At 35.7% G+C, this 24,336-nt stretch overlaps 1 protein-coding gene and 1 long non-coding RNA gene across 2 annotated transcripts; one reads left to right on the top strand and one right to left on the bottom strand.

Annotated features, from left to right (window-relative positions):
- Positions 1 to 8,305: 8,305 nt before the first annotated feature.
- Positions 8,306 to 11,092, bottom strand: LOC140867345 (uncharacterized). Its single transcript, XR_012145121.1, has 2 exons — positions 10,460 to 11,092; positions 8,306 to 8,615 (listed from the first exon to the last, which is right to left on the bottom strand). It is a non-coding gene; the product is annotated as an uncharacterized lncRNA (long non-coding RNA).
- An 11,424-nt stretch (positions 11,093 to 22,516) lies between these two features.
- LOC140867742 (uncharacterized) lies at positions 22,517 to 23,832 on the top strand. Its single transcript, XM_073272787.1, has 2 exons — positions 22,517 to 23,494; positions 23,779 to 23,832. Exons 1-2 carry the CDS (start codon positions 22,543 to 22,545, stop codon positions 23,814 to 23,816), a joined length of 990 nt encoding a protein of 329 aa, XP_073128888.1. The 5' UTR covers positions 22,517 to 22,542; the 3' UTR covers positions 23,817 to 23,832.
- The last annotated feature ends 504 nt before the right edge of the window (positions 23,833 to 24,336 follow it).

Genomic DNA, 24,336 nt, shown 5'->3' with positions numbered 1-24,336 from the left:
TGAATATTTTAAAATATTTAGTAAGATATAAAGTATGGAATTTAACTTTATAAATTTTTACTCCCACTGTTTTGACATTTTCACTATCCTCTAGTGAAAACGGGAAACTCCTTTCCTCAGTAGGTACATAAGGTCCAATTAGCCAATCATGATCCCGAATAATATCAGCCAATCGTAATTTCTAAAAGGTAGTTTCCAATTGCATCTCCATGCAACCCTTACGTAAATTTTTGTCTCACGCTTGATTAGGACCCAATAAAATGACGTCGTTCATCTTTACGTGTCAAGCCTTACCCATCGATATCGAACCTTAATGGACGGTCGCCATGAGTTTCCCCAATAATATGAGCCGAAGTCATGGGAGTTCCACGTAGTTCACATCACCATGTCAATGGATGTCACAACTTTCCGGCATCCAAGCCCCCCCCAATAATATGAGCCGAGCATTGAATACGAGTAGTGTTCGTCATGCATCCATTGTCGATGGAAGACATGGAAATTATAAACAAATTTATAATTCCCCTTTTCGGGCTTGATATAAATTTTGAATCTAATTCAAAATGAGGGTTTTTAATTTTGAAATGGTCTCATCGTTAATTTTAAAAACTCGCCATGTTTGATCGTATGTTTGTCGGATTCATGCAACTTTGTTATTATAAAATAATAACGCACATACTCATTATTTATAATATATCATGCATATATTATAAACAGTAAATTAACAAAGATGATCAATCGCCCCAAAACTATTCGGCCCGTGTGAGCCAAACACGGGCCTAGGTCCAATTCCTAGGGAATGCATGGGATGCAAATGCAACAATTACATAAGCTTCTAATATTTACTTGTCTTGGTTCTTCATAATTCATCATGACCCACCATCTTCCAATCTTGAACTTCCGCTATCAAATATTTTACATTAAAATATCCATGGCGAATAGGGATACATTTAATGGGGTGGGAACGGGCCATAAACCAAGCCCACTTTATAATTTGATAATTATTACAACCATTCAACACAAAAATATCCTAGCATACACCTAGCAAATTGGTCTTGGGCTTTTGATCATCCTTCATGCATAATATCTCATATCATACACCATCAATTAATTATATCAACAATCAATTGATCAAATATTATATATCTTGGTCCAATCACTAACCACCATAATTATAAAATAAATTAACAAAATAAACAAACACCTTTGTTTACTTTCAAATTAATTTATTTATAATTGAATTTATTGTAAATCATAATTTACTATAAATAATCAAAGTCACACTTTAACTATTTATTTTATGAGAAAAATCACATATTATAAAGTATAAATTTTTCATAAAAATCAACTATAATATATTTAACAATTTAGGGCCTATGACACATGATATTCCAAAACACCTTTTGAAAAACTCAAGTAGTCATAGTCGTCACCGAAACTCCGTCGCCGGATTCCGGCCAAATTTTTTTTTTTTTTTAATAAAATATGGGGCAGCCCACGGCTGCCCTTAGGACCCCTTCGGGCAGCCCATAGGCTGCCCAAAATCAAAAGAAATTTTTTTTTTATAAAAACAACCCCAAAATTGATAGATCTTGATTTTCTCATGCGGTTAGAAATTGACCTCAATATAATATCCATCAAATACTACACAAAAGAGTAACCTAGGCTCTGATACCACTGAAGGGGATCGGTTAACTCGTGCCCGAAAACGCAGCGAAAATATTAAAATTTTTAACAAAAGAGATCCGAGCACTTGTGTAGCATTCAAAATCAAACAACAATAGGGTGTTTAGAAATTTTACCTATCAATCTCAAAGATTGATTTATGGTTCCAACCAAGTTGATAAACAACTAGGCTCTTGAAAAGGTAGATACTATCTACAAGCTTCCAAGAGCACACCTTTCTCAAAATGGATTCAACACTTCAAGCCTTCGAATTAGGTCCATGACTAGACGATCTAGATCCACTCTAAATATGCACTAAAATATTTAGAGAATTTTACATTGAGATATCCTTTTCTTTCTTCCTCAAAAAGTTGAAAGAAAAACTTGGAGAATTTTTTTTTTTTAAGCATAAGTGTTCGGCCACCTCTTCCTTAATGGAATGAATTGTGTGTATATATTATTCAAAATAATATATTAAAGGTGATGGAAAATTGCACTTAAAGACTTTAACCCTTCACATTCCCATACACACATATAATATATATATATATATAATCATATATATATATATATATACACGTTTAATATATATATATATATATAAATATATATTTTCAAATGGCTTTTGAACTTATTTTAATTAATTATTAAACCTATTTAAGTTTAATCAATTAATTAAATTCAATTTGAACTCATTCAAGTACACTAGTAACAATAATTATATAACACTATTTTATTTGAGCTCTACTAGACTCAATAGTGTTTAATTATTTGTACATTAAAATGTCTACTAGTGTTAAATTAATTCAACACTTGAATTAATTAACTAAATTCAAAATAATAGTTTAGAAAATCACCATTTTAATAAACTAATTATTTTAAGTCAACTTTTAATCTTGGAACACATTCACAAATTAAAAGTTACTTATTCCATTCATTCTCCAATTTAGAAGTCAAACTTCTAATTTATTTTACTTATAAACTCCTTTATAAGTTGTTCAACACATTGAACTTATTTTAATCTCAACGGGATCTAGAAAGATAGTATTTGTGTGACCCTCAATGGTTCACTGATACAACTAGCAGTGGGTTCACATCTCCATGTGATTCGGGATCAACAAGTCTCTTATATGAGCATATCCTATATAGCTCCATTCTTATTGATCAACACATTGATAATAAGAACGTCAGAAAACTCAAGTCTGATAGTACCCAACCAGTCATGTGAAATGTCTAGCAGCATCGCTTACATGAATCCCTAGGTATCAAATGATAGTGCCTGCAAGAACCAATCAATTATGGTTAGCGTACAGTACGGTCCCTTCAACTCATATATCCCGACCGATTCGACAACCATTGGTTTATCGAGAGTTGTCATTGAATCGATAACTATGTGTCATGTCGTAGTTGCATCGAAGGTGTAATTCAAGAAACTCATTTCTTAATTACCACATACTCTGATCAGAGATTTCAAGCTACGTATGCATGAGATTACATAGGATATCCATACCCGTAGGTAAGCGGTGAATCCCCGACTACAATGCATTGACTCCTATATGTTTCGTCACAACACCCAACATTGCCATCTGATGACCCCAGATGAGTCGGTAAACAAGTCAAAGTGAAGCACTAGCATATAAAGTCTCCATGTTGTCCCGGGTCATAAGGACTAATGGTGTACAACCATAAACTAGGACTTCTCCACTGGATAAGTGAGAACCACTTGAAAAATCCTTTAGGGAGGGTTGTTCAGTGCACTCTACAAGGAACACCTATTTGCATGCTTGGACATCTCCATGTCCCCTACCAATGAAACATGGTACTCACATCACAAATAATAGTCTCAAGCTCGAGCGGCCTTTATCCTTCTTTATGGCGGCTGAATCGACTAGGAACAGTTTAGAATATACAGTATTCCAAATATGAGTTTCATGATAGTCATCACATGGCCAACTCATATTCTTTCTACTATTTGTATATTCAAGGGCTTTATCTATGCACCTAACATGGGTATAAAGATAAAGATGTGCCAAATTAAATAATGTCAAATATTATTAAAATAAAGATTGTCATACAAGAGTTCTCTCAAAGACCATCGGCCAACACATTGGCTCGACGGGCACCTACTCTAACAGTGATCATGCGTTGCCACCACAATCAACACCACTGAGTGCTAAGACGATCAAATTCAAGGGAAGCATTAGTAAAACTCGGGGGGAGTAATTTGCTTTTGTCTGTATGTATTTTGTACAAAAAACCAAAGAGAAAGAGATTGAAAGAAATTATAATTTCTCGAATCTCTCTTTCTTATTTTCGAAAAGTCTTTTTTTTTTAAATTATTTTGTCTTTCTGTGACTCTTTTATACTTAATAGATATTAGCGTCTCGGACATGCATTGTGTGCTTGTACAATCATGATTTGATTTTTATTTATTTTTGTTTCATAAAATTGTAATTAAATTATAAAATAATAAGATGGTTAAAAAAACAAAAAAAAATAAATCAAGGTTTGAAAAATAAAATAAACTAAGGGAAATATCAATGGCGTACCTAGAATTTTCAACTAGGAGGGGCGAATTCAATAAATTAAAAAAAATTATTACAACACAAAGTGTATAATAAAAGTCATATATTCTTTCGAAAAAAATGTCATATATTAACTTCATATGTTTTTACAATAACACACTTCGAAATTTCATGGTTTGAAAATGTTGAATAATAGTTTCAATATCAACTATATCGAACACATCACGCTCAATATATGGTATCAAACCATCATCTAACACATCATCTCCCAACCGATTACGGAGTGATATTTTAATTATTTTTATTGTTGAAAAACTCTCTTTACGGTAGCAGCTACAACAAGTAATAACACCGTTAACTTTAAAAGTAAACATACCAAATGATATAATCGATCTTTATTCGATTGGAACATCATTTTAGCAAGATCGCTAACCCGCAGCCTTAGAGAACTGATTGTTACTTCGAATGTCAAAAATAAAGTTATGAAGTTGGTATTCAAGATGCATTAAATTCATTAAAAAAATCAGGTAGATAAAATTGAGTAAACTGAATCAAATTTCAATGTCACATTCAAGCATTAAAGACATTTTTTTTTTCGAAAACAAATATGAGCCAATACAAAACATATTCTCAAATCTACTACAGTATAAAATAAATTTATTCTATCTTATTCATCAAAAAGATCATCCTAATCAATATAAATTAAATCGACATTCTAAAATATATTATATATATAGTACTAATTTTTTTTAAAAAAAAATCATAGAGGTGGTCGCACAATTAAATTTATATTTAAAAGATATCTTATGTATATAGTACTAAAAAATTTTATAATTTCAGGGGGGCGGGTCACACCCTTTCGGGACCATGTAACTCCGCCACTGGGAATTATGGTATATTAAAAAAAATCTCAATACAATTCACCTACTATTCATGTCTCTCCCTTAATTAATAATATGTATATCTGATTTTTATTTAAATATATTTGATACCTAGTAAACCCTTATTTTCATATTTGAAGTAGTTTAATTAAGAAAACTTTCCTAAGGTTTAAAGACTATATATACGAGATAAGGAAAGGTGCAAACAGAGAGAACATATGGCTACCAAAGAAAATCAAGAGCTCTAAGGTTGAAGACCGTCGAAGATCATTTTCTGAAATAATTCTCGATCGATATTTTCTGGTTTTATCGTGTTGCCCTGGTGTATTGCAAATATTTGAATATTGCACAGTGTTCTAGTGGTTCCTTGTTGTTTCAAGTTTCGGCATACGAGATTGACACTCTATTGGTTTTATTGGTTTACTATTATTTTTTAGGATGCATGTTATCTATATTATTTTTTAGGATGCATGTTATCTATTTTCTCATCTTGTTGAAAAAAATAGTTTCTCGAAGAAAATCAATTTTACTTTTTGTAAATTGAATATTTGTGTAGTGATTATTTGGCCATTAATGCAACGCACAAGTATTTGGCACTTTGCATAATTATCTTTGAATATTTCTTTATATTCTTTATTCACGTTTTTGTAATTCCGCTACATGTTATCCTAACAGTGTGTTTGAAATCACGGATTTATATGGGATTTGGTATGATTTGGAGTTAAAAATATCATTTTAGTGTTTAAACGGGATTTCAAAACATGATTGATATTTGATGGGATTTCATATGATTTCATTTAACTAACTCAAATCATTATAAAATTGGTCGGATTTCACGAGATTTAATCGGAATTGAGTTTATAAAATAATAAAAATATATAATTTAGTTATAAATTTTAAGTTTTCTTCAATTTTTTTTTACAAAATATCATTTATATAAAATTTATACTATCAAATTCCAAAATATATTTTAACATTTTGCCAAACACCAAAATAGGATTCCAATTCTATTTATTTAAATTCCAATTTTCCAATTCCATTTATTTAAAATTCAATTCCAATTCCATTTATTTAAAATTTAATTCCAATTCCAATTCCAAATTCTATTTTTTATGCATCCAAACACACTGTAAGTTTTTCTAACACCAGAGACAATACCTACAAATTATCACATAATTTAATTCCTTTCGAGACGATACTATTTCAATTTTTTTAAAATTTTTAAATTTAAGTTTGTGTTAATTTATTAGTAGGTCGGTGATTAATGACTAAAATAATTCAACTCAACTTATAAAATAAAATGGGCTAAAAAAAGGTTTCTTTCCATTCACATTTGTTATTTGTATTAATAACCACGACACAAGCTTTATGTGCAATATAATATATATCAGCGATCGTGACATATGATTTTCACATGATCGATAATTTGATATAAATAGAGAGAAATTGTAAAAAATTGTGTAAATAATTTAACATAAATTGATAAATGATAAAATTTGAAAAAAAAAAAGATAAAGATAAAAGAAGATAAGGATGTTAGAGAAAAGTGAGAATTATTTAGTCATTTAATATCTAAAATAAAAGAGATGTGCGTTAAATTTTGGAGGTAAAGTGGAAAGAATTTTTGGTGTGATTTGACACACCAAAATCGGTTAGTCTAAGAGGTTGAATTATTATTTATATAGTATAGATATGTGGAAAAAAATAATTTTTAAGGGGAGACTTATTTTAACAAATATATATATATATATATATATATATATATATATATATATATATATATATATATATATATATATATATATATATATATTTGTGCGTAAGAGGAAACGAATGAGCCAATTTGACAACTTGGTTTCGGTTTTTTTTTTTTTTTTTTTTTTTGTTATCAAATTGAATATGACTAATAAATAGCTTAATCAGGTACATTATTTTTCTATTTTTCTTTTGTTTTTGTTTTTGTTTTAAAAAATTTAACATGATCACAATAATGTTCGAAAGTAGGTTATTATTTAAAAAATAATTAGTTCTTATCCGATTGTTTGGTAAATATAAAAAATGAAATCATTGTTTTATTTTTAATAAATAATTAAAATCATTATTTTTATTTTAATATATAATTATTTATTTTCAATTTTGCAGTTCATTATTATATTGATACATAACAAATCAATTGAATTTCCAACATATTGTACTTGTCATAACTATAGGATCAAATAATCAAAAACAAAGTTCATATGAGTTAATTTCAATGATTCATAATAATAACAACTAGGAGAACAATGAAATTCATTATGATCGACTCAAATGTTGAGTCATCCATGATCCAATTTGGGCTTCTGCCGATATATTTGTTTTGGACCTTATTAAAATGGTCCAAGCCCATTAAGATAGATTGACCGACATCATTTTCTCAATAAATTTTAATTAGTCTAACAACATGCAAACAAGAGGAATCGTGGGTGGTGATCAAAATAAAGACTTGGCAGAAGAAAGAAAAACAACTCACCACTCACAAAAAAAATTTGCAAATTTCAAAATTTTATTTTTTCATATCAATTCAGTATTTTTTTTCTTAGGTATCTTGCAATTTCATGTTTATTAGGATTTCTTTAGATTTTGTATTTACATCTTAAAATCTAAGCATTGTTTTTCATTTTCCTATATTGTTTTTTTTTTGTGCATGAGCTTAGGAGATCTTAATTTAGGATCGGATGAGGAATTCATAATCGGTTTGTTTTTACGAATGTCTAATTGAATAGCCAAACCATAATAAAATGGTTGGATTCGAGCTTGTAATGTTACGATTTTGTTTATATGAGCATTCACACTATCAAAGCTCATCTTCAATCAAGGCTTCTGCAGAATAATAGTGCATCCTGCAAATACATTTATTCCAGTAGTTCATTAACCGAGTGAGAAGAATTGCCTTTTTCAAACTGATTGCAATTTCTAACTCGTGGATGTAATCAAATTTATATTCCAATCACAAATATATTTATGGCTAAAAGTTGACATATTAATGATTCAGGTGGTGCATGAGTCAGCTAGAACTTTCAGTTCTTGCGTCGTATATCATGTATCATGCCGTTTACGACATTCAAAAACACCTAGAAAACAACCATACAGTAAAGACTTGCATGATTTTAAAACCTTTTTCAGATCAAACATGAACCAAATTTTTTCAAGTTGGACACAAGGCATTACATGAACTTTCACGAATTGATGCCTCATCAATAGTCATTTTTGAATGGGTGGTGGTTGAACTTCTATTTGATATTTGTTTTCCAGTTAACTCATCCCGGAAATTAAGAGATAAATTTCACCATATACGAATGAAAGATGCAGCAGATAGTAACATTCGTAGTTGTTCTCTACTCACTCAACCTGGTTCAACAACTTTCTCTTTCATATAACTACTGTTTCCCAGTTTTCAAAAAAGGTTCTTTCATAATCGGAAGATATGATTTCCTATACCGTATTATTAACAGCAGCACCGCCTAGTGTTGTCGGTCCAATATATCATATTTTCAGAAGACCTGCAACCCTGCATCGAGATAAAACAAAACAAATTATGTTCGAATATTTGCACAATTGCATCAATTTACCATGAATAAGAAGCAATGCTAACGTTGAGCTATGACAAGTGTATCAGCTGCATAAAGACTAGAATGAGGCAAGGAGAGAATATCGAGCAAAAAAGAAGTCAGACCAAGGCATCTTTGAGAAGCATGCTGCAATTGAGAAGAAAGACCAACGAAGCTAATTGCAAGATAAGTAGACAGACACAAAATTCAACCGCCTGGGCACCATTTAGGCGACCGAGGCGGTAGGCGGTCACTGACGCCACCGCCTCCCGCCATTTACAACATTGGTCACACACATGACATCACACTTAAGACCTTGAAGTCCACGGAACAATTGTAGAAGAGGATAAAAGAAGGCCCCAACATCAAATCATTTAAAATTACAATCAGGACAGACACAAAAGCGAGATATTGGTTCATCCAGAGTGCTGGGGACGGATCCGGGAAGAAGGAATGAAAAACAAACTGGATATTGAGGGATAAAAAGCGGAGAGGATCATGCCCACATATGCATATACATTGATTTTGTCGAATCTGATTTAAAGAGCCATCGTCTAACAAGGTTCTCTCGTAGACAGCCATATAAAATGTTTCTCGAAATATGGAGTTGTTAATGAAAGAGGGTATCTGTTCTAAGAACCTCTGGCATACAATCTCAATCCTCAGTCCTCAGGCGTTCAAGTCACAATTAGAAGATTAACAATTACCCATGGTACTAAAACCCTGCTCCCCAACATGTTAAAATGAGCCGACCCTGTCCTATTCAAAGAACTAAGATATAACGCCTTCGTTATTTTCCTGCTAAACCACATTTTGATGAGTGAAGCGAAATACTCATAACTCACAAAAGGAAAAAAAACTTGTTCGAGGAATTCAGAAGATGGGAAAGTGAGTATTTCATTTTTTCCCTTGCATACATACTTATTATTGCAGTCGCAATAAAGAATTTTCCAGTCCAAATTCCATACACCAAAATAAGAAGTGAGGGAGCTAGTGTGTGCGTCACGGAATATCAAAAGCATTTATGAAGCACACACATTAACAATTTCCCACTTCCACGCACAAACCATTTCCAGTTCCAAAGATATAATCAAGATGTATTTCAAAACCAAAAACCAAGAAGCAGCGTCCCAGTATCAAAACAAAACCCAGTAGTGAATGATCTTCAGAACCACATACAGTTCCCATAAATAATAGTGATGCAAACCATGGATGCCTCTCTAGGAAATTGTAATAAGTAATACTCATATTAGGACTAATCCATTTTCATTATGATGGTAAATGGGCAAACACTAAATATCAATCATTAACTCAGTCATGAGGACCATTCTTAGAGCAATCTTAAAGCTCTGCTCAAAACACAGCCACTTATCCAACAAAATAAGCAAACATAAACCAAAAGGAAAGAGGTACTCATATCAAGGATCCCCCTGCACAAAAGTTTGTTGCACCCAATCATCGTGAAAACATATCCTTTCAGTAAAATCACAAGGCAAGTGAAGCGCCTCAAAAACAATTGCCTCCAACTTCAATCATTTTTACAAAACATAAGAAGTAATGCTAACGTGCAAATCTAATTATATCTAGAGTAACAGATCAAGGCAAACAAATAAATGCAAGAAAGCATGCCTAGTTACGTTTATTACCAAATCTAAATAAAATAGTTTCTGTAAACAATTTCTGTAATCATACATCTATTCTAGAGTAACCGATCAAGGTTGATCTAATTGCTGTGCAGAAACCAAATCAGGAAATCAAAATACTAATCATCACTAAAACATATCACTGTAAACAAGTTTCGTACCTCCCTAGGGAGAGGGAGAGGCATTCTGAGTAAGAGTCTCATGGAGTCGAAAAGTGAGGATCGCATCAATGGCTGCGTATAGAATCTGACTTTCGCTCAACCTCCTTTGGCCCAGTCCTTTGAGCGCGGACTTGGCGGCCGAATATGGATAACCCATGACTCTGGAACACAATTTCTCGAGTGTCCAACCGGCCGCAAATGGGTGATACCGCCAATTCACCAATGTCAACAGTTGGTGCAGCAAATGAGAGATGAAATTGATAGGACAAATCCGAGACGAGCAACAAGTGAATGCTGGTCGAATAGATTCAGCACCGAAGCAGGAATGACTCGAGCACGTTTGATTTGGAACACTAGGCACACTATATTGTGCAACCAAGTTGCAGAAGGGAGCAGGAACTAGCAGTGCCTAGGTTCCTTTTCACGGCAGCAGAAACATGAGATCCATAGGGAACATGGAGTGCAATCCATTTATCAACTTCTTCTTGATCTGAAGTGACTGTAGCTCTCACCCAATTACCTGCAAATTGAATGCTATAGATCTCGGCATTCTCATCAACTCGATTCACGAACTGAATGCGCCATTTTGGTTGAGACGACGAAAGAAGATGTGCAAGGAAGGAGTCAAAAGGATGTGCTTGGACGAGATAGATGGATCTCAAATTATTTCATCTGCTTGGATAAATAGTATTTGAAATAAGAAGGGGGCTTTAAGCCCACCCAAGCCCCAGGCCTGATGAATACCTTTGTCGTAATATATTTAGTAATATTTGGCCCAATTAATTTAATATATTTTGAATTGTAGCTTGGTTCAAATATTAATCCAATTACGTGATGTAATATGTATTATATAATTACTAGAAATTTGCACAAAAATAATTAAAAATCTACATAAATATCATTAATAAATTAAACTATGCATATATTAAATAATAATAAGTCTTTGAGAAAATATAGTACAACTAAAATAACTTGATTGAAATGTATTATGATAATGTCGGAATTTTACCTCGGGTTCGGTCTGGTAAAATGGATCCTCCAAATACTCTATCAAGCAGGTCGGGTCGGGTACCACCAAGCTCTGCAGAAGCAACAACTAGGTCAGGGGGGCGCCGAATGTGTTTTCGGCGTGACCCCTCCGATGCCTAAGTCAGTGTCTTGAAGGCGGAGGGTATGATTAATGCAAAAACCGAGAGATGAATGTGTGATGAATAATGAGTGATGAGTAATGAATAATGAATTAACACAACCATAACAGTACCTGTATTTATAGAAAAAAATAGAGTAAGTTTCCTAGTCGAATTATAACATGTCCTGGAGTATGACTCTTCCCTCATTGGACCACCATCAAGTTTATCCCTACCTTGTTAATATCTGGAGATGGTCAAACTTATCCTTAATGCATATAAATCCCAGACTTTAGAAAAGCATGTCCAGCCCATTGGGCCCCAGCTCGGGTAGGCCCATGAACACCAGCCCAGGTCAAGACAAGACCTAACAAGTAGAAAACTGGGCTGGACCTTTCCTAATAATAATAATTCAATAATTGGGCCGACCCTCATAAACCCCTAATGAACGGAATTGGGTTAAAATAATTTCACGGGGTATCAATAGTACCTCCCGAACTGGTCTAAAAGAAGAATGAGTTTAGACCAATAGACCGGAGCCCGAACTACCCGTGCTTCATTCATACAGCCCAGAATTGAATCCATGGGATGTGTTTCTTTGAACGGTCCAGATCAGGACCCGCGTGATGTGCTTTTAACGGACGGCTCAGATGCCTTAGGACGGTTCATCTCCCGAAGCCTAAGTGGCCCTGACTTGTCCCGTCCCGAACCGTAGATCGAGATGTCAATCGACGGTCTAGATAATCTCACCTCCTCTATAAATAGGTCAGTAAAAATTTTTTATTTTTACTTTTCACTCTTGTACTGTTACGCTGTCAAAATTTCAAGAGCTCGCCCGACCCGGACTGCTGCTTCCATCTTGTTTGTGCCGATCCCGAGCTACAGCTCGTTTACCTGTAAGTCCTACCGTCCTTACACTAGGTTGGTAATATGTCTTCCCCAGATGAAACTTCTGTTAGGGAAATAGTAGCATTTGTTGAAGCACCCAATTCTCCCTCTAACAACCCCGAGCCCTCCGATTCCAATAATCCAAGCTCAGAGCTGGATTTATCGGAGACTCGAGAGGAAAAATTAAAGCGACTGCACAGACTTAGGTCGGATGAGGCCCGATTATCTGCCAAGGGAAAACAATGGTTTGAGGTACTGGCTGTTGGAGAACGGCGATCAGATCAATCAGAATTGATACCCGGTGCAGCGAAAGTTTAAAAATTTTATATGGAACGATTCCATAATGGGTATCAAAACTTTACGATTAAATTGTGTGTGTAAAAATTAAATAACAATTATAAATTTTTACCTCCAATCTCGAATCGAGATTATGGACACCAACAGATTACTCTGCTCTTGTTGTATATCCCTGGAACTGATGGACGAACTGTTCTTCAATCAGGTCCACGAACAGAGATTTAATCCCTCTGATAGATTGCACTAGAAAATCTATCAGAAGTTTCTACGAAGAGAATTAACGAATTTGATCCGTTAAACCAGACTGTAATTCAAAATTCACAGGCTGGATTTTTCCCGAGTAGAGAGGGAAGGGGGCGGCCACTTTGAGAGAAAAACAACTAGGTTTTCGAAAATTGTGACCCTGTTGTGTAATTTTTGTACTGCAATAACTTATTTATAATGTGGGCTGCTAACAGCTTAGGGCCCATTAGTCATAAGTTCAAGCCTGACAAGCAAAGCCCGCATGTTCAGAAATTAATATAAAATTCATCGTGACTCAGATTGATAAACCAATTTCACCAATGTGTACAAAAACCATTTCTGCATCTTTTAAAGTCAAGATAAATTTTTCTGAATCCGAATTCAGTGATTTCCAAAAATGTCCATCCCTATGTCATTTTAGGAAATCTTACTCATCTACTCTTAAATAAGAAGTCCCACTTCTTTGTTCATTAAATTTAACTCTTTAAATTTAACTATCTCAACGGGGATTAAAAATCCATTACTCTGTGTGACCCTCAATGGTTCAGGGATACAGCTAGCCGTGGGCTCACAACTCCTTGTGACTCGGAACAACAATTTCCGACTTGCCCATCGAATCATGGTATGAGCGCCTAGCAACATCGCCCCATGATTCCCTAGGTATCACTGATAGTGCCTACAAGAACCAATAGATTTTGGTTAGCGTACAGTACGGTCCCTTCATCCATATATCCCGATCGAATCAACAACCATTGGTAAATCGAGAGTCGTTCGAGATTCGATAACTATGCAATACATCTTAAAGATCAAATAGTGACATCGCATGTGCTACTAAGAAACCATTTCTTAAAACACATCATGTACTCTGGCCAGAGATTCGTCACACTAATATCTCCTCAGATCGCATAGGATATCCACACTCGCAAGTATGTGGTGAATCCTTGACAACAAAGCATCGACTCCTATATGTGTTGTAACTGTACCCAATCCCGACACCTGATGACCCAAATAGAGTCGGTAAACGAGTCAAAGCACAGAACTAGCATATAGAGTCTCAATGATGTTTCAAGTAGTAAGGACTAATGGTGTACAACCAAAACCGCGGACTTTATCCACTCGATAAGTGATAACCACTTGGAAAGTCCGAATAGGTTAGTTCGATCATTCATCATATGAATATCCATTTTGCATGCTTCGAACATCTCTATGTTCCCTACCAATGAAACGTGGTACTCTGCATCGCAAATGCTAGTCTCAAACTCGAGCGATCCTTATCCTTATTATCGGACGGCTCAATCGACTAGGAACAGTTTAGAATATACAGTGACTATAAGATGTGTTTCATGATAGACATCCCTATGTTCTACCACATCTTATATACACTATAGTATATTCAAGGTCTTTATCAAAACAACAATATTATATCACAATATAACAATATGAAGAAAGATAAAGTCATTGCCATTAATAAAAGTGTAAATTATATTAAACAAAAGATTGTTTATACAAAGAGTCATCAAAGCCCTTAGCCACAAGTTGGCTCACCGGGCACCCACTCTTTCAATCTCCCACTTGCCCTAAAGCCAACTAGTCATACTACGTAGACCCATTGCTTCGTGATGTTTGTCAAATAATGGTCCTGGCAAGGGCTTAGTAAGTGGATCAGCGATATTGTCTGCAGAGGCCACTCTTTCGACAGTGATGTCTCCTCTTTCCACAATCTCCCGAATGATGTGGTATTTCCTCAGTACGTGTTTGGATCTTTGATGAGACCTTGGTTCCTTTGCCTGAGCAACGGCACCCGTGTTTGTCACAGTACACCGGGACTAGACCAACAACTTCCGGAATAACGCCCAACTCTTGGACGAAATTCCTCATCCAAACGAACTCTTTAACAGCAGCTGATGCTGCAATGTATTCTGCCTCAGTGGTGGAATCCGCTGTGGTGTCCTGTTTGGAACTCTTCCAAGAGACAGCACTGCCATTGAGCATGAACACAAATCCAGAGGTTGACTTCGAGTCATCCACGTCACTTTGGAAGCTAGAGTCGATATAGCCTTCCAATTTTAGTTCTCTTCCTCCATATACCATGAACATATTCTTAGTCCTTCGTAAGTACTTAAGAATGTCCTTCACGGCTTTCCAATGCATTTGACCGGGATTAGCTTGATATCTGCTCTTGACACTCAGAGCAAATGCTACATCCGGTCTGGTAGATATCATCTCATACATGATACTACCTATGGCTGAAGCATATGGTACATGTGTCATTTTCTCTATCTCTTCATCAGTCTTGGGACACATAGACCTGGATAGAGAAACTCCATGACACATGGGTAGATGTCCTCTCTTGGACCTATCCATTGAAAACCGTTTCAATATGGTGTCGATGTAGGTTGCTTGAGTGAGTCCTATCATTCTCTTATTTCTATCTCTATAGATCTGTATCCCTAGAATATAGGATGCCTCACCCAAATCCTTCATCGAGAATCTACCTGATAACCATATCTTTGTTGACTGCAACATCCCTACATCATTCCCAATGAGTAGGATGTCATCAACATAAAGTACTAAGAATGTCACAACATCCTTAACTACTTTCTTGTACACGCATGGTTCCTCCGGGTTCTTGATGAAACCAAAATCCTTTATTGTTTCATCAAATTTCTGATTCCAACTTCTTGATACTTGTTTTAGACCATAGATTGATCTCTGAAGCTTGCATACCTTATGCTCGCTTCCCATGGATGTGTATCCCTCAGGCTGCGTCATATAGATCTCTTCCTTAATGTTTTCATTAAGAAATGCAGTCTTCACATCCATTTGCCATATCTCATAGTCATACCAAGCAGCTATGGCAATAAGGATTCTTATGGACTTGAACATTGCAACTGGTGAAAAGGTTTCATCATAGTCAACTCCTTGTCTTTGAGTATAACCTTTCGCCACCAATCGTGCCTTGTAGGTCAATACCTTACCATCAGGCCCAAGCTTTCTCTTGTAGATCCATTTACACCCTATTGGAACAATTCCATCGGGAGGATCTACTAAAGACCAAACTTGGTTTGTATGCATCGAATCTATTTCCGACTGCATAGCTTCAAGCCATAAATTTGAATCCGCATCAAAAATTGCTTCCTTGAAGTTTCTTGGATCACATCCAACGTCGGGTTCCTCTTGATCCCCTTCAAGAAGAAGACCATATCGAATGGAAGGTCTAGAAGTCCTCTCGGATCTTCTAGGTATAGGCGTGTGCATCAATGGTTCCTGAGGTGTAGGATCATTATTTTGTATTTCGGGTTCTTCTCGAATTTCTTCGAGTTCCATCATCTCGCCTTTCTTATCCAATAAGAACTCCTTCTCCAAGAAGGTGGCATTCCTTGAAACCAACACCTTTGTTTCAGCAGGATGATAGAAATAATATCCAATTGAATTCTTCGGATACCCTACAAAATAACATAAGGTGGATCGACTATCCAACTTATCTCCCACTGTCTGCTTCACGTAAGCAGGACATCCCCAAATCCTCAAGTACGAATACTTAGGAGCTTTGCCATTCCATAACTCGTATGGTGTTTTGTCCACTGCTTTGGTGTGGACGTTGTTCAACAACAACACCGTCGTTTCAAGCGCGTAGCCCCAAAACGAAGGTGGAAGATCAGTGAAGCTCATCATGGATCGAACCATGTCCAACAAAGTTCGATTACGACGCTCCGATACACCATTTAGCTGTGGTGTCATAGGAGGAGTCCACTGAGAGAGAATCCCATTCTCTTTCAGATAGTCCAAAAACTCGGTACTTAAGTATTCTCCACCTCGATCCGATCTAAGTGCTTTAATACTTTTACCTAGCTTGTTTTCTACTTCAGCCTTGAATTCTTTGAACTTTTCAAATGCTTCAGACTTATATTTCATTAAATATAAATACCCATACCTAGAATAATCATCAGTAAAGGTAATGAAGTAGGTGTGGCCATATTGAGTACCAATTCTAAATGGACCACAAACATCTGTATGGATCAAATCCAACAGATTTTGACTACGCTCAGGTTTCCCCTTAAAAGGAGATTTAGTCATTTTTCCTTTTAGGCAGGACTCACAAGTAGGTAGAGAGTTAATATCAGACATATCAAACATGCCATCTCCCACTAGCTTGTTCATCCTCCTTGAGGAAATATGACGTAGCCTAGCATGCCAAAGGTTTTCCGGGTTTTGACTATCGATTTTCCTTTTGTTTGTTGTTACCGGTTTATCAACATAATTTATTGGAACGTCTTTTAATTTTAAGTTATATAGATCGTTTTCAAGTTGTCCATTTCCAATCATACATTCATTCTTGTAAATATTGCAAATCCCATTTACAAAATTGCAAGAAAAACCATCTCTATCAAGCATAGAAATAGATATAATGTTTTTGACCAAATCCGGAACATATAAAATATCTCTCAAAAATAACTTAAAATTGTTCTGCAAAATTAAATAAATGTCTCCTATAGCTTTGGATTTATCTCTGGAACCATTCCCGAGCCTTGACTGGGTCTCACCCATCCTTAGTCTATTACTTCTTGTCATCATTTGCAACTCATTGCAAATATGAGATCTACATCTGGTATCCAATACCCAAGAAGTAGTATTAAGAAAAACATTTATTTCAATGTAAAACATACCCTTTGCAGTTCGCAACTGCTCGAGGTATTCCTTGCAGTTACATTTCCAATGACCGGGTTTCTTGCAGTGATGGCAAACTTGTTTAGACTTGTCCAATTTTTCATGTAACATTTGGCCTTGAGATCATGGTCCAACCATTTCTCTAGTTCGGCCAACCTTTCGGCAGTTACATCAGCCGGGGCTGTTTTCGGAGAAGCCTTTTCTAACACTTAGAAAATCTTTTTCGAACTTAGGACAATCTTAACTTATGGAATCATTCTGTATTGTTTGCGCCAGTAAGTTTGTTTTGTTGGAGAATTGAAACATGTGGATTACGAAGATTCATCATAATGATATACTGAGATGAAACAGACAATTATCGATGATTGTTTAATTAATTTACTAAGACATAAAATATGGCAAAATTTATTTTATGAATCTCACTCCCACTATTTTAACGATTTCACTACCCTCTAGTGAAAACGGAAAACTGTTTTCCTTAGTGGGAACATGGAGTCCAATTGACAAACTATAGTCCCGAATAATATCAGCCAACCATAATTTTTAAAAGGTATAGCCCAATTGCTTCCAAAGCAACCTCCACGTTTTTACCTCATGTCCAATAAGGGCCCAATAATATGACGCCGTTTATTGTGACATGTCAAAATGACCCATCAATATTAAGTTGTGATGGAAGGTCGCCATGTGGATCCCCCAATAATATGAGCCGATCTCATGGGAGTTCCACCCAACTTACAACATGTGTCGATCCAATGTACAGCTTTCCGACGAACGGCCCCCCCCAATAATATGAGCCGGACCGTATCCGCGGGTAGCATCTCATACATTGATCGTTGATGGAAGGTAGGAACATTTAAACAATTTTAAATTTCCTTTATTTATCTTGATATCAATTTTAAATCATATTTAAAATGAGGGATTTTAATTTTGAAAATTTGTCTCATCATTTTAAATTTTTGTATGCTTGCCGGATTCACACAATTTTGTCTAAAACATGCATACAACAATAATATCATATATTATATAGGATGATCGATTCCATTTCTAATCGACCCGTGGTTGCCAATCACGAGTCTTAGTCCAATCCTAGGTAATATGCAGTATGCAATGCAATCCTAATACATTGAGCTTCCAATTTACATTTTTTCTGTCTTTATTGTCTGCTGGGCCCACCTCCGTCTTCAAATCTTCATCTCCCACTAAATCTAATGTATTTACAATAAATAACAATGACAAGTAGGGGATACATTTTTAAGGGGTGGGAACGGGCCATAAACCAGGCCCACTTTTATTACATATGACAATTCATATTGGGCCATAAACCAGGCCCATTAATAAATCCAACAACAATAAAAACAAATGTAAATTCCTAACATACACCTACAAAATTGGTCATGGCAATCGATCATCCTTATCCAATAATATTTAATTCAAAATTAATTTATTGGATAGCATGCAATGACAATTTAAATTAAAAGGATAAAATCATATTCCATATATAAAATCTTATTTTACATACAAAATCATATTTTATCTTTTTATCAAATAAAATCATATTTTACATATAAAATTCAATTTTATACATAAAATCATATTTTACTCAATATTTCCATAAGATCATATCTTATCATCAATTGTACCAAAAATAATTAATTTCATAAAATCTGATTTAACGGATAAAATCTATAATTTTCCAAAAATTCAAATTTATCCAAAAATCCATTTTAAAATTTTCGGACTCGAACAATTCGATCCGACGCCTCGTGGATCAATCAAAAACAATTTTCGATCGGACCAAAAATAGAATTTTAACATATTAAAATTTTAATTTTAAAAATTAAAAATTAATTTTTCGCGGGCCGCCCGGGACACTCCCGGGCTGCCCGCGCCCCAAAGGGCTCGGGCCGGGCAGCGCCGTGCGCTGCCCGTGTTTTTGCCCGAAAAATTTTTAATTTAAAAAAATTTATTTTGTTTCAAAAACCGAGGCTTAAAATTTTTTGTACAATCGATTAATTTAATCGCTTGATCTGAGCAACCTGGCTCTGATACCACTGTTGGAGAACGGCGATCAGATCAATCAGAATTGATACCCGGTGCAGCGGAAGTTTAAAAATTTTATATGGAACGATTTCATAATGGGTATCAAAACTTTACGATTAAATTGTGTGTGTAAAAATTAAATAACAATTATAAATTTTTACCTCCAATCTCGAATCGATATTATGGACACCAACAAATTACTCTGCTCTTGTTGTATATCTCTGGAACTGTTGGACGAACTGTTCTTCATTCAGGTCCACGAACAGAGATTTAATCCCTCTGATAGATTGCACTAGAAAATCTATCAGAAGTTTCTACGAAGAGAATTAACGAATTTGATCTGTTAAACCAGACTGTAATTCAAAATTCACAGGCTGGATTTTTTCCGAGCAGAGAGGGAAGGGGGCGGCCACTTTGAGAGAAAAACAACTAGGTTTTCGAAAATTGTGACCCTGTTGTGTAATTTCTGTACTGCAATAACTTATTTATAATGTGGGCTGCTAACAGCTTAGGGTCCATTAGTCATAAGTTCAAGCCTGACAAGCAAAGCCCGCATGTTCAGAAATTAATATAAAATTCATCGTGACTCAGATTGATAAACCAATTTCACCAATGTGTACAGAAACATTTCTGCATCTTTTAAAGTCAAGATAAATTTTTCTGAATCCGAATTCAGTGATTTCCAAAAATGCCCATCCCTATGTCATTTTAGGAAATCTTACTCCTCTACTCTTAAATAAGAAGTCCCACTTCTTTGTTCATTAAATTTAACTCTTTAAATTTAACTATCTCAACGGGGATTAAAAATCCATTACTCTGTGTGACCCTCAATGGTTCAGGGATACAGCTAGCCGTGGGCTCACAACTCCTTGTGACTCGAAACAACAATTTCCGACTTGCCCATCGAATCATGGTATGAGCGCCTAGCAACATCGCCTCATGATTCCCTAGGTATCACTGATAGTGCCTACAAGAACCAATAGATTTTGGTTAGCGTACAGTACGGTCCCTTCATCCATATATCCCGATCGAATCAACAACCATTGGTAAATCGAGAGTCGTTCCAGATTCGATAACTATGCAATGCATCTTGAAGATCAAATAGTGACATCGCATGTGCTACTAAGAAACCATTTCTTAAAACACATCATGTACTCTGGCCAGAGATTCGTCACACTAATATCTCCTCAGATCGCATAGGATATCCACACTCGCAAGTATGTGGTGAATCCTTGACAACAAAGCATCGACTCCTATATGTGTTGTAACTGTACCCAATCCCGACACCTGATGACCCCAATAGAGTTGGTAAACGAGTCAAAGCACAGAACTAGCATATAGAGTCTCAATGATGTTTCAAGTAGTAAGGACTAATGGTGTACAACCAAAACCGCGGACTTTATCCACTCGATAAGTGATAACCACTTGGAAAGTCCGAATAGGGTAGTTCGATCATTCATCATATGAATATCCATTTGCATGCTTCGAACATCTCTATGTTCCCTACCAATGAAACGTGGTACTCTGCATCGCAAATGCTAGTCTCAAACTCGAGCGATCCTTATCCTTATTATCGGACGGCTCAATCGACTAGGAACAGTTTAGAATATACAGTGACTATAAGATGTGTTTCATGATAGATATCCCTATGTTCTACCACATCTTATATACACTATAGTATATTCAAGGTCTTTATCAAAACAACAATATTATATCACAATATAAAAATATGAAGAAAGATAAAGTCATTGCCATTAATAAAAGTGTAAATTATATTAAACAAAAGATTGTTTATACAAAGAGTCATCAAAGCCCTTAGCCACAAGTTGGCTCACCGGGCACCCACTCTTTCACTGGCCTCCCATCTAAGTACAGATCGAGGTCCCCTCATTAGGGAGAGATCGTGCATGCCCGATACTTATGATCTTATAATCCCGAGCCGCAAAGACCGGGCTCACAGACCTCCCCCTAACTTCTTGAGCTTCAGCCTAGATCAAATCAAGATGGGTTTAAGATTTCCCATCCCGAGCTGCGTATCCTATCTGTGTCAATATTTTTGTGTGTGCCCAAGTCAATTATCCCCGAACTCTTTTAGTTCAATTCTATCATTAAGTGTCCTTTTTTGTTTCTTTCGAATTCCATTAGACATAGGAAATTTCATTTATTTCCTGCAAATTAAAAAACTGCTCCGGGCCGCTTTTATATTTCCATGCGACCCGAATACCCCTTTCTGAGGGGTAAGCCCAACTCCCACAAGGGCTGGACAAACAGATATTGTTTTGTTAAACCCAACCAGCCCTGGGAATTTCGGTCCAACTGGGCTATGAATTTCACCAATCCTGAACCCCCAGCTCTGCCCACTCATGACTTCCCTAACTTTATCAAAACAACGTCCGCGCAAACTTTTGATATTGAGGGCCTGATTGAGGAGGATCTACTCTGTCATTATGGCTTCAGTGGGAAGGGAATAGAGATCCAAGGGGATGTAGGTAGTACCCCTGCACCCGTACTATCAATATATTCTGTCAATATATTATTTCCTTATTATATCGTTGTATATATTCTTACTGTAATTATGTTATATTTCTTTCTAAAATAGGGGATTTGATTATGCTAGGATCAAGGGATTTGATTATTCTTTATGTCTATATATTGTAATTTCTTTTGTCAATAAAGCACACAGTTTTCCCAGAAATCTCTTGTTTAAATTGTCATGGTATCAAAGCCAAAACTCTGAGATCATTTCGTGTGTGCGTCTACTCCTAGATCCGAGATTTTTTTTTGTTTTCTTGTACTTGCTCTCTGAATTCTTGTTGAATCATGTCTTTTGAAAAATCAGAACATTTTCTTGTTCGATTTAATGGCAAGAATTATTCGGTGTGGGCCTTCCAATTCCAAATCTTTGTTAAGGGAAAGGAGTTATGGGGTCACATTGATGGCACAAATCCTGCACCTAACAGCGAAAAAGAGAAAGAATACGTAAAATGGGAGGTGAAGGATGCTCAGATTATGTCGTGGATCCTTGGGAGTGTGGACCCCTCCATACTTCTCAATCTTAAGCCTTATAAGACTTCTAAAGAAATGTGGGGTTACTTGAAGATGGTTTATAACCAAAGCAACGCCGCAAGAAGGTTTCATTTGGAACTTGAGTTGGGACAATTCAGTCAAGGGAGCATGTCAATCCAGGAGTTTTATTCTTCCTTTGAGAATATTTGGGCCGAGTACACTGATATTGTGTATGCACATGTACCTCCTGAAGGACTAATTGTTGTCCAAAAAGTACATGAGACTAGCAAACGTGACCAGTTTTTAATGAAGTTAAAGGGAGAATTTGAAGCAATCAGATCCAACTTGATGAACAGAGATCCAGTTCCTTTATTGGATATTTGTATTGGAGAGCTTCTCAGGGAAGAACAAAGGCTCATGACACAGGCTGTCATGGAGCAGAAAGATCTAAATTCTACTCCGATACCAGTTGCATACGCTGCTCAAGGGAAGTTTAAAGGAAGCCGAAATATGACAAATGTTCAGTGCTATAGTTGCAAAGGATTTGGGCATATTGCCACTCATTGTCCCGAGAAATTCTGCAATTATTGTAAGAAACCAGGGCATATCATCAAAGATTGTCCCACTCGACCTCCAAAGAAATCTGAAACTGCCTACAATGCCTCCATTGGTTCCTCAAATGCTCCTAGTCCTGGTCAGTCTTCTCTTACTCCTGAAATGGTCCAGCAGATGATAGTTTCTGCCTTGACTGCTTTAGGCATTTCAGGTAACAAAAAGCCCACTCCTAAACCTTGGTATTTTGATTCTGGTGCTTTCAATCACATGACCAACAGTGCCTTACCTCTAACTAATGTTCAAAAATATAAAGGAGACCTTGAGATTCATACTGCTGATGGTAACACTTTACCTATAACAGCTGTTGGTGATATTTCAGAATCTTTGAATAATGTTTATATGTCTCCTAAGCTGTCCACTAATCTTATATCGGTCGGGCAATTAGTTGACAACCATTGTATTGTTCAATTTTCAAACTCTGGTTGTCTTGTGCAGGATCAAGTGTCCGGGAAGATGATCGCGACGGGGCCTAAAGTGGGACGACTCTTTCCTTTACTTCCTTCTTTATCTGCAGTGTCAAATTATGTTTCTTGTAATGCTGTTCAATGTGATACGAAGGTGTGGAATAGGCATTTAGGACACCCTAATTCTCATGTAATTCGTGTTTTTCTTCAATCTGGTTTACTTGGGAATAAAAATTTAGGTTCTTATAATAAGATTGTTGACTGTGCATCTTGCAAACTTGGTAAAAGCAAAACGCTTCCTTTTACATTACATAAAACTCGCACCATCAAACCTTTTGAAATTGTACACACTGATGTATGTGGTATTGCACCAGTGATCTCTCATGAACATTACAAATATTTTGTTACATTTATCGATGATTTCACTCGGTTTACATGGATATATTTACTCCGATCTAAAAGTGAGGTTTTCTATGTGTTCAAAGTCTTCGTTGCTTTCATTGAAACACAATTTTCTGCCAAAATCAAAGTCTTGCAATCTGATTCAGGTGGTGAATACATGTCAACTGAATTTCAAACATTTCTTCAA

This window comes from Henckelia pumila, chromosome 4, assembly GCF_033568475.1.
Source record: "Henckelia pumila isolate YLH828 chromosome 4, ASM3356847v2, whole genome shotgun sequence".
Classification (NCBI taxonomy): Eukaryota; Viridiplantae; Streptophyta; class Magnoliopsida; order Lamiales; family Gesneriaceae; genus Henckelia; species Henckelia pumila.
Note: the sequence above shows the minus strand (reverse complement) of the source record. Positions and strands in the feature narration are given on the sequence as shown.

What these genes read in the sequence shown, in the direction of transcription:
- LOC140867742 (XM_073272787.1), top strand. Translation starts at nt 22,543, where the DNA reads ATGTCTTTTGAAAAATCAGAACATTTTCTTGTTCGATTTAATGGCAAG. An exon ending in GACTGCTTTAGGCATTTCAG is followed by an intron (nt 23,495 to 23,778) that starts GTAACAAAAAGC and finishes TGTCTTGTGCAG; the next exon opens with GATCAAGTGTCCGGGAAGAT.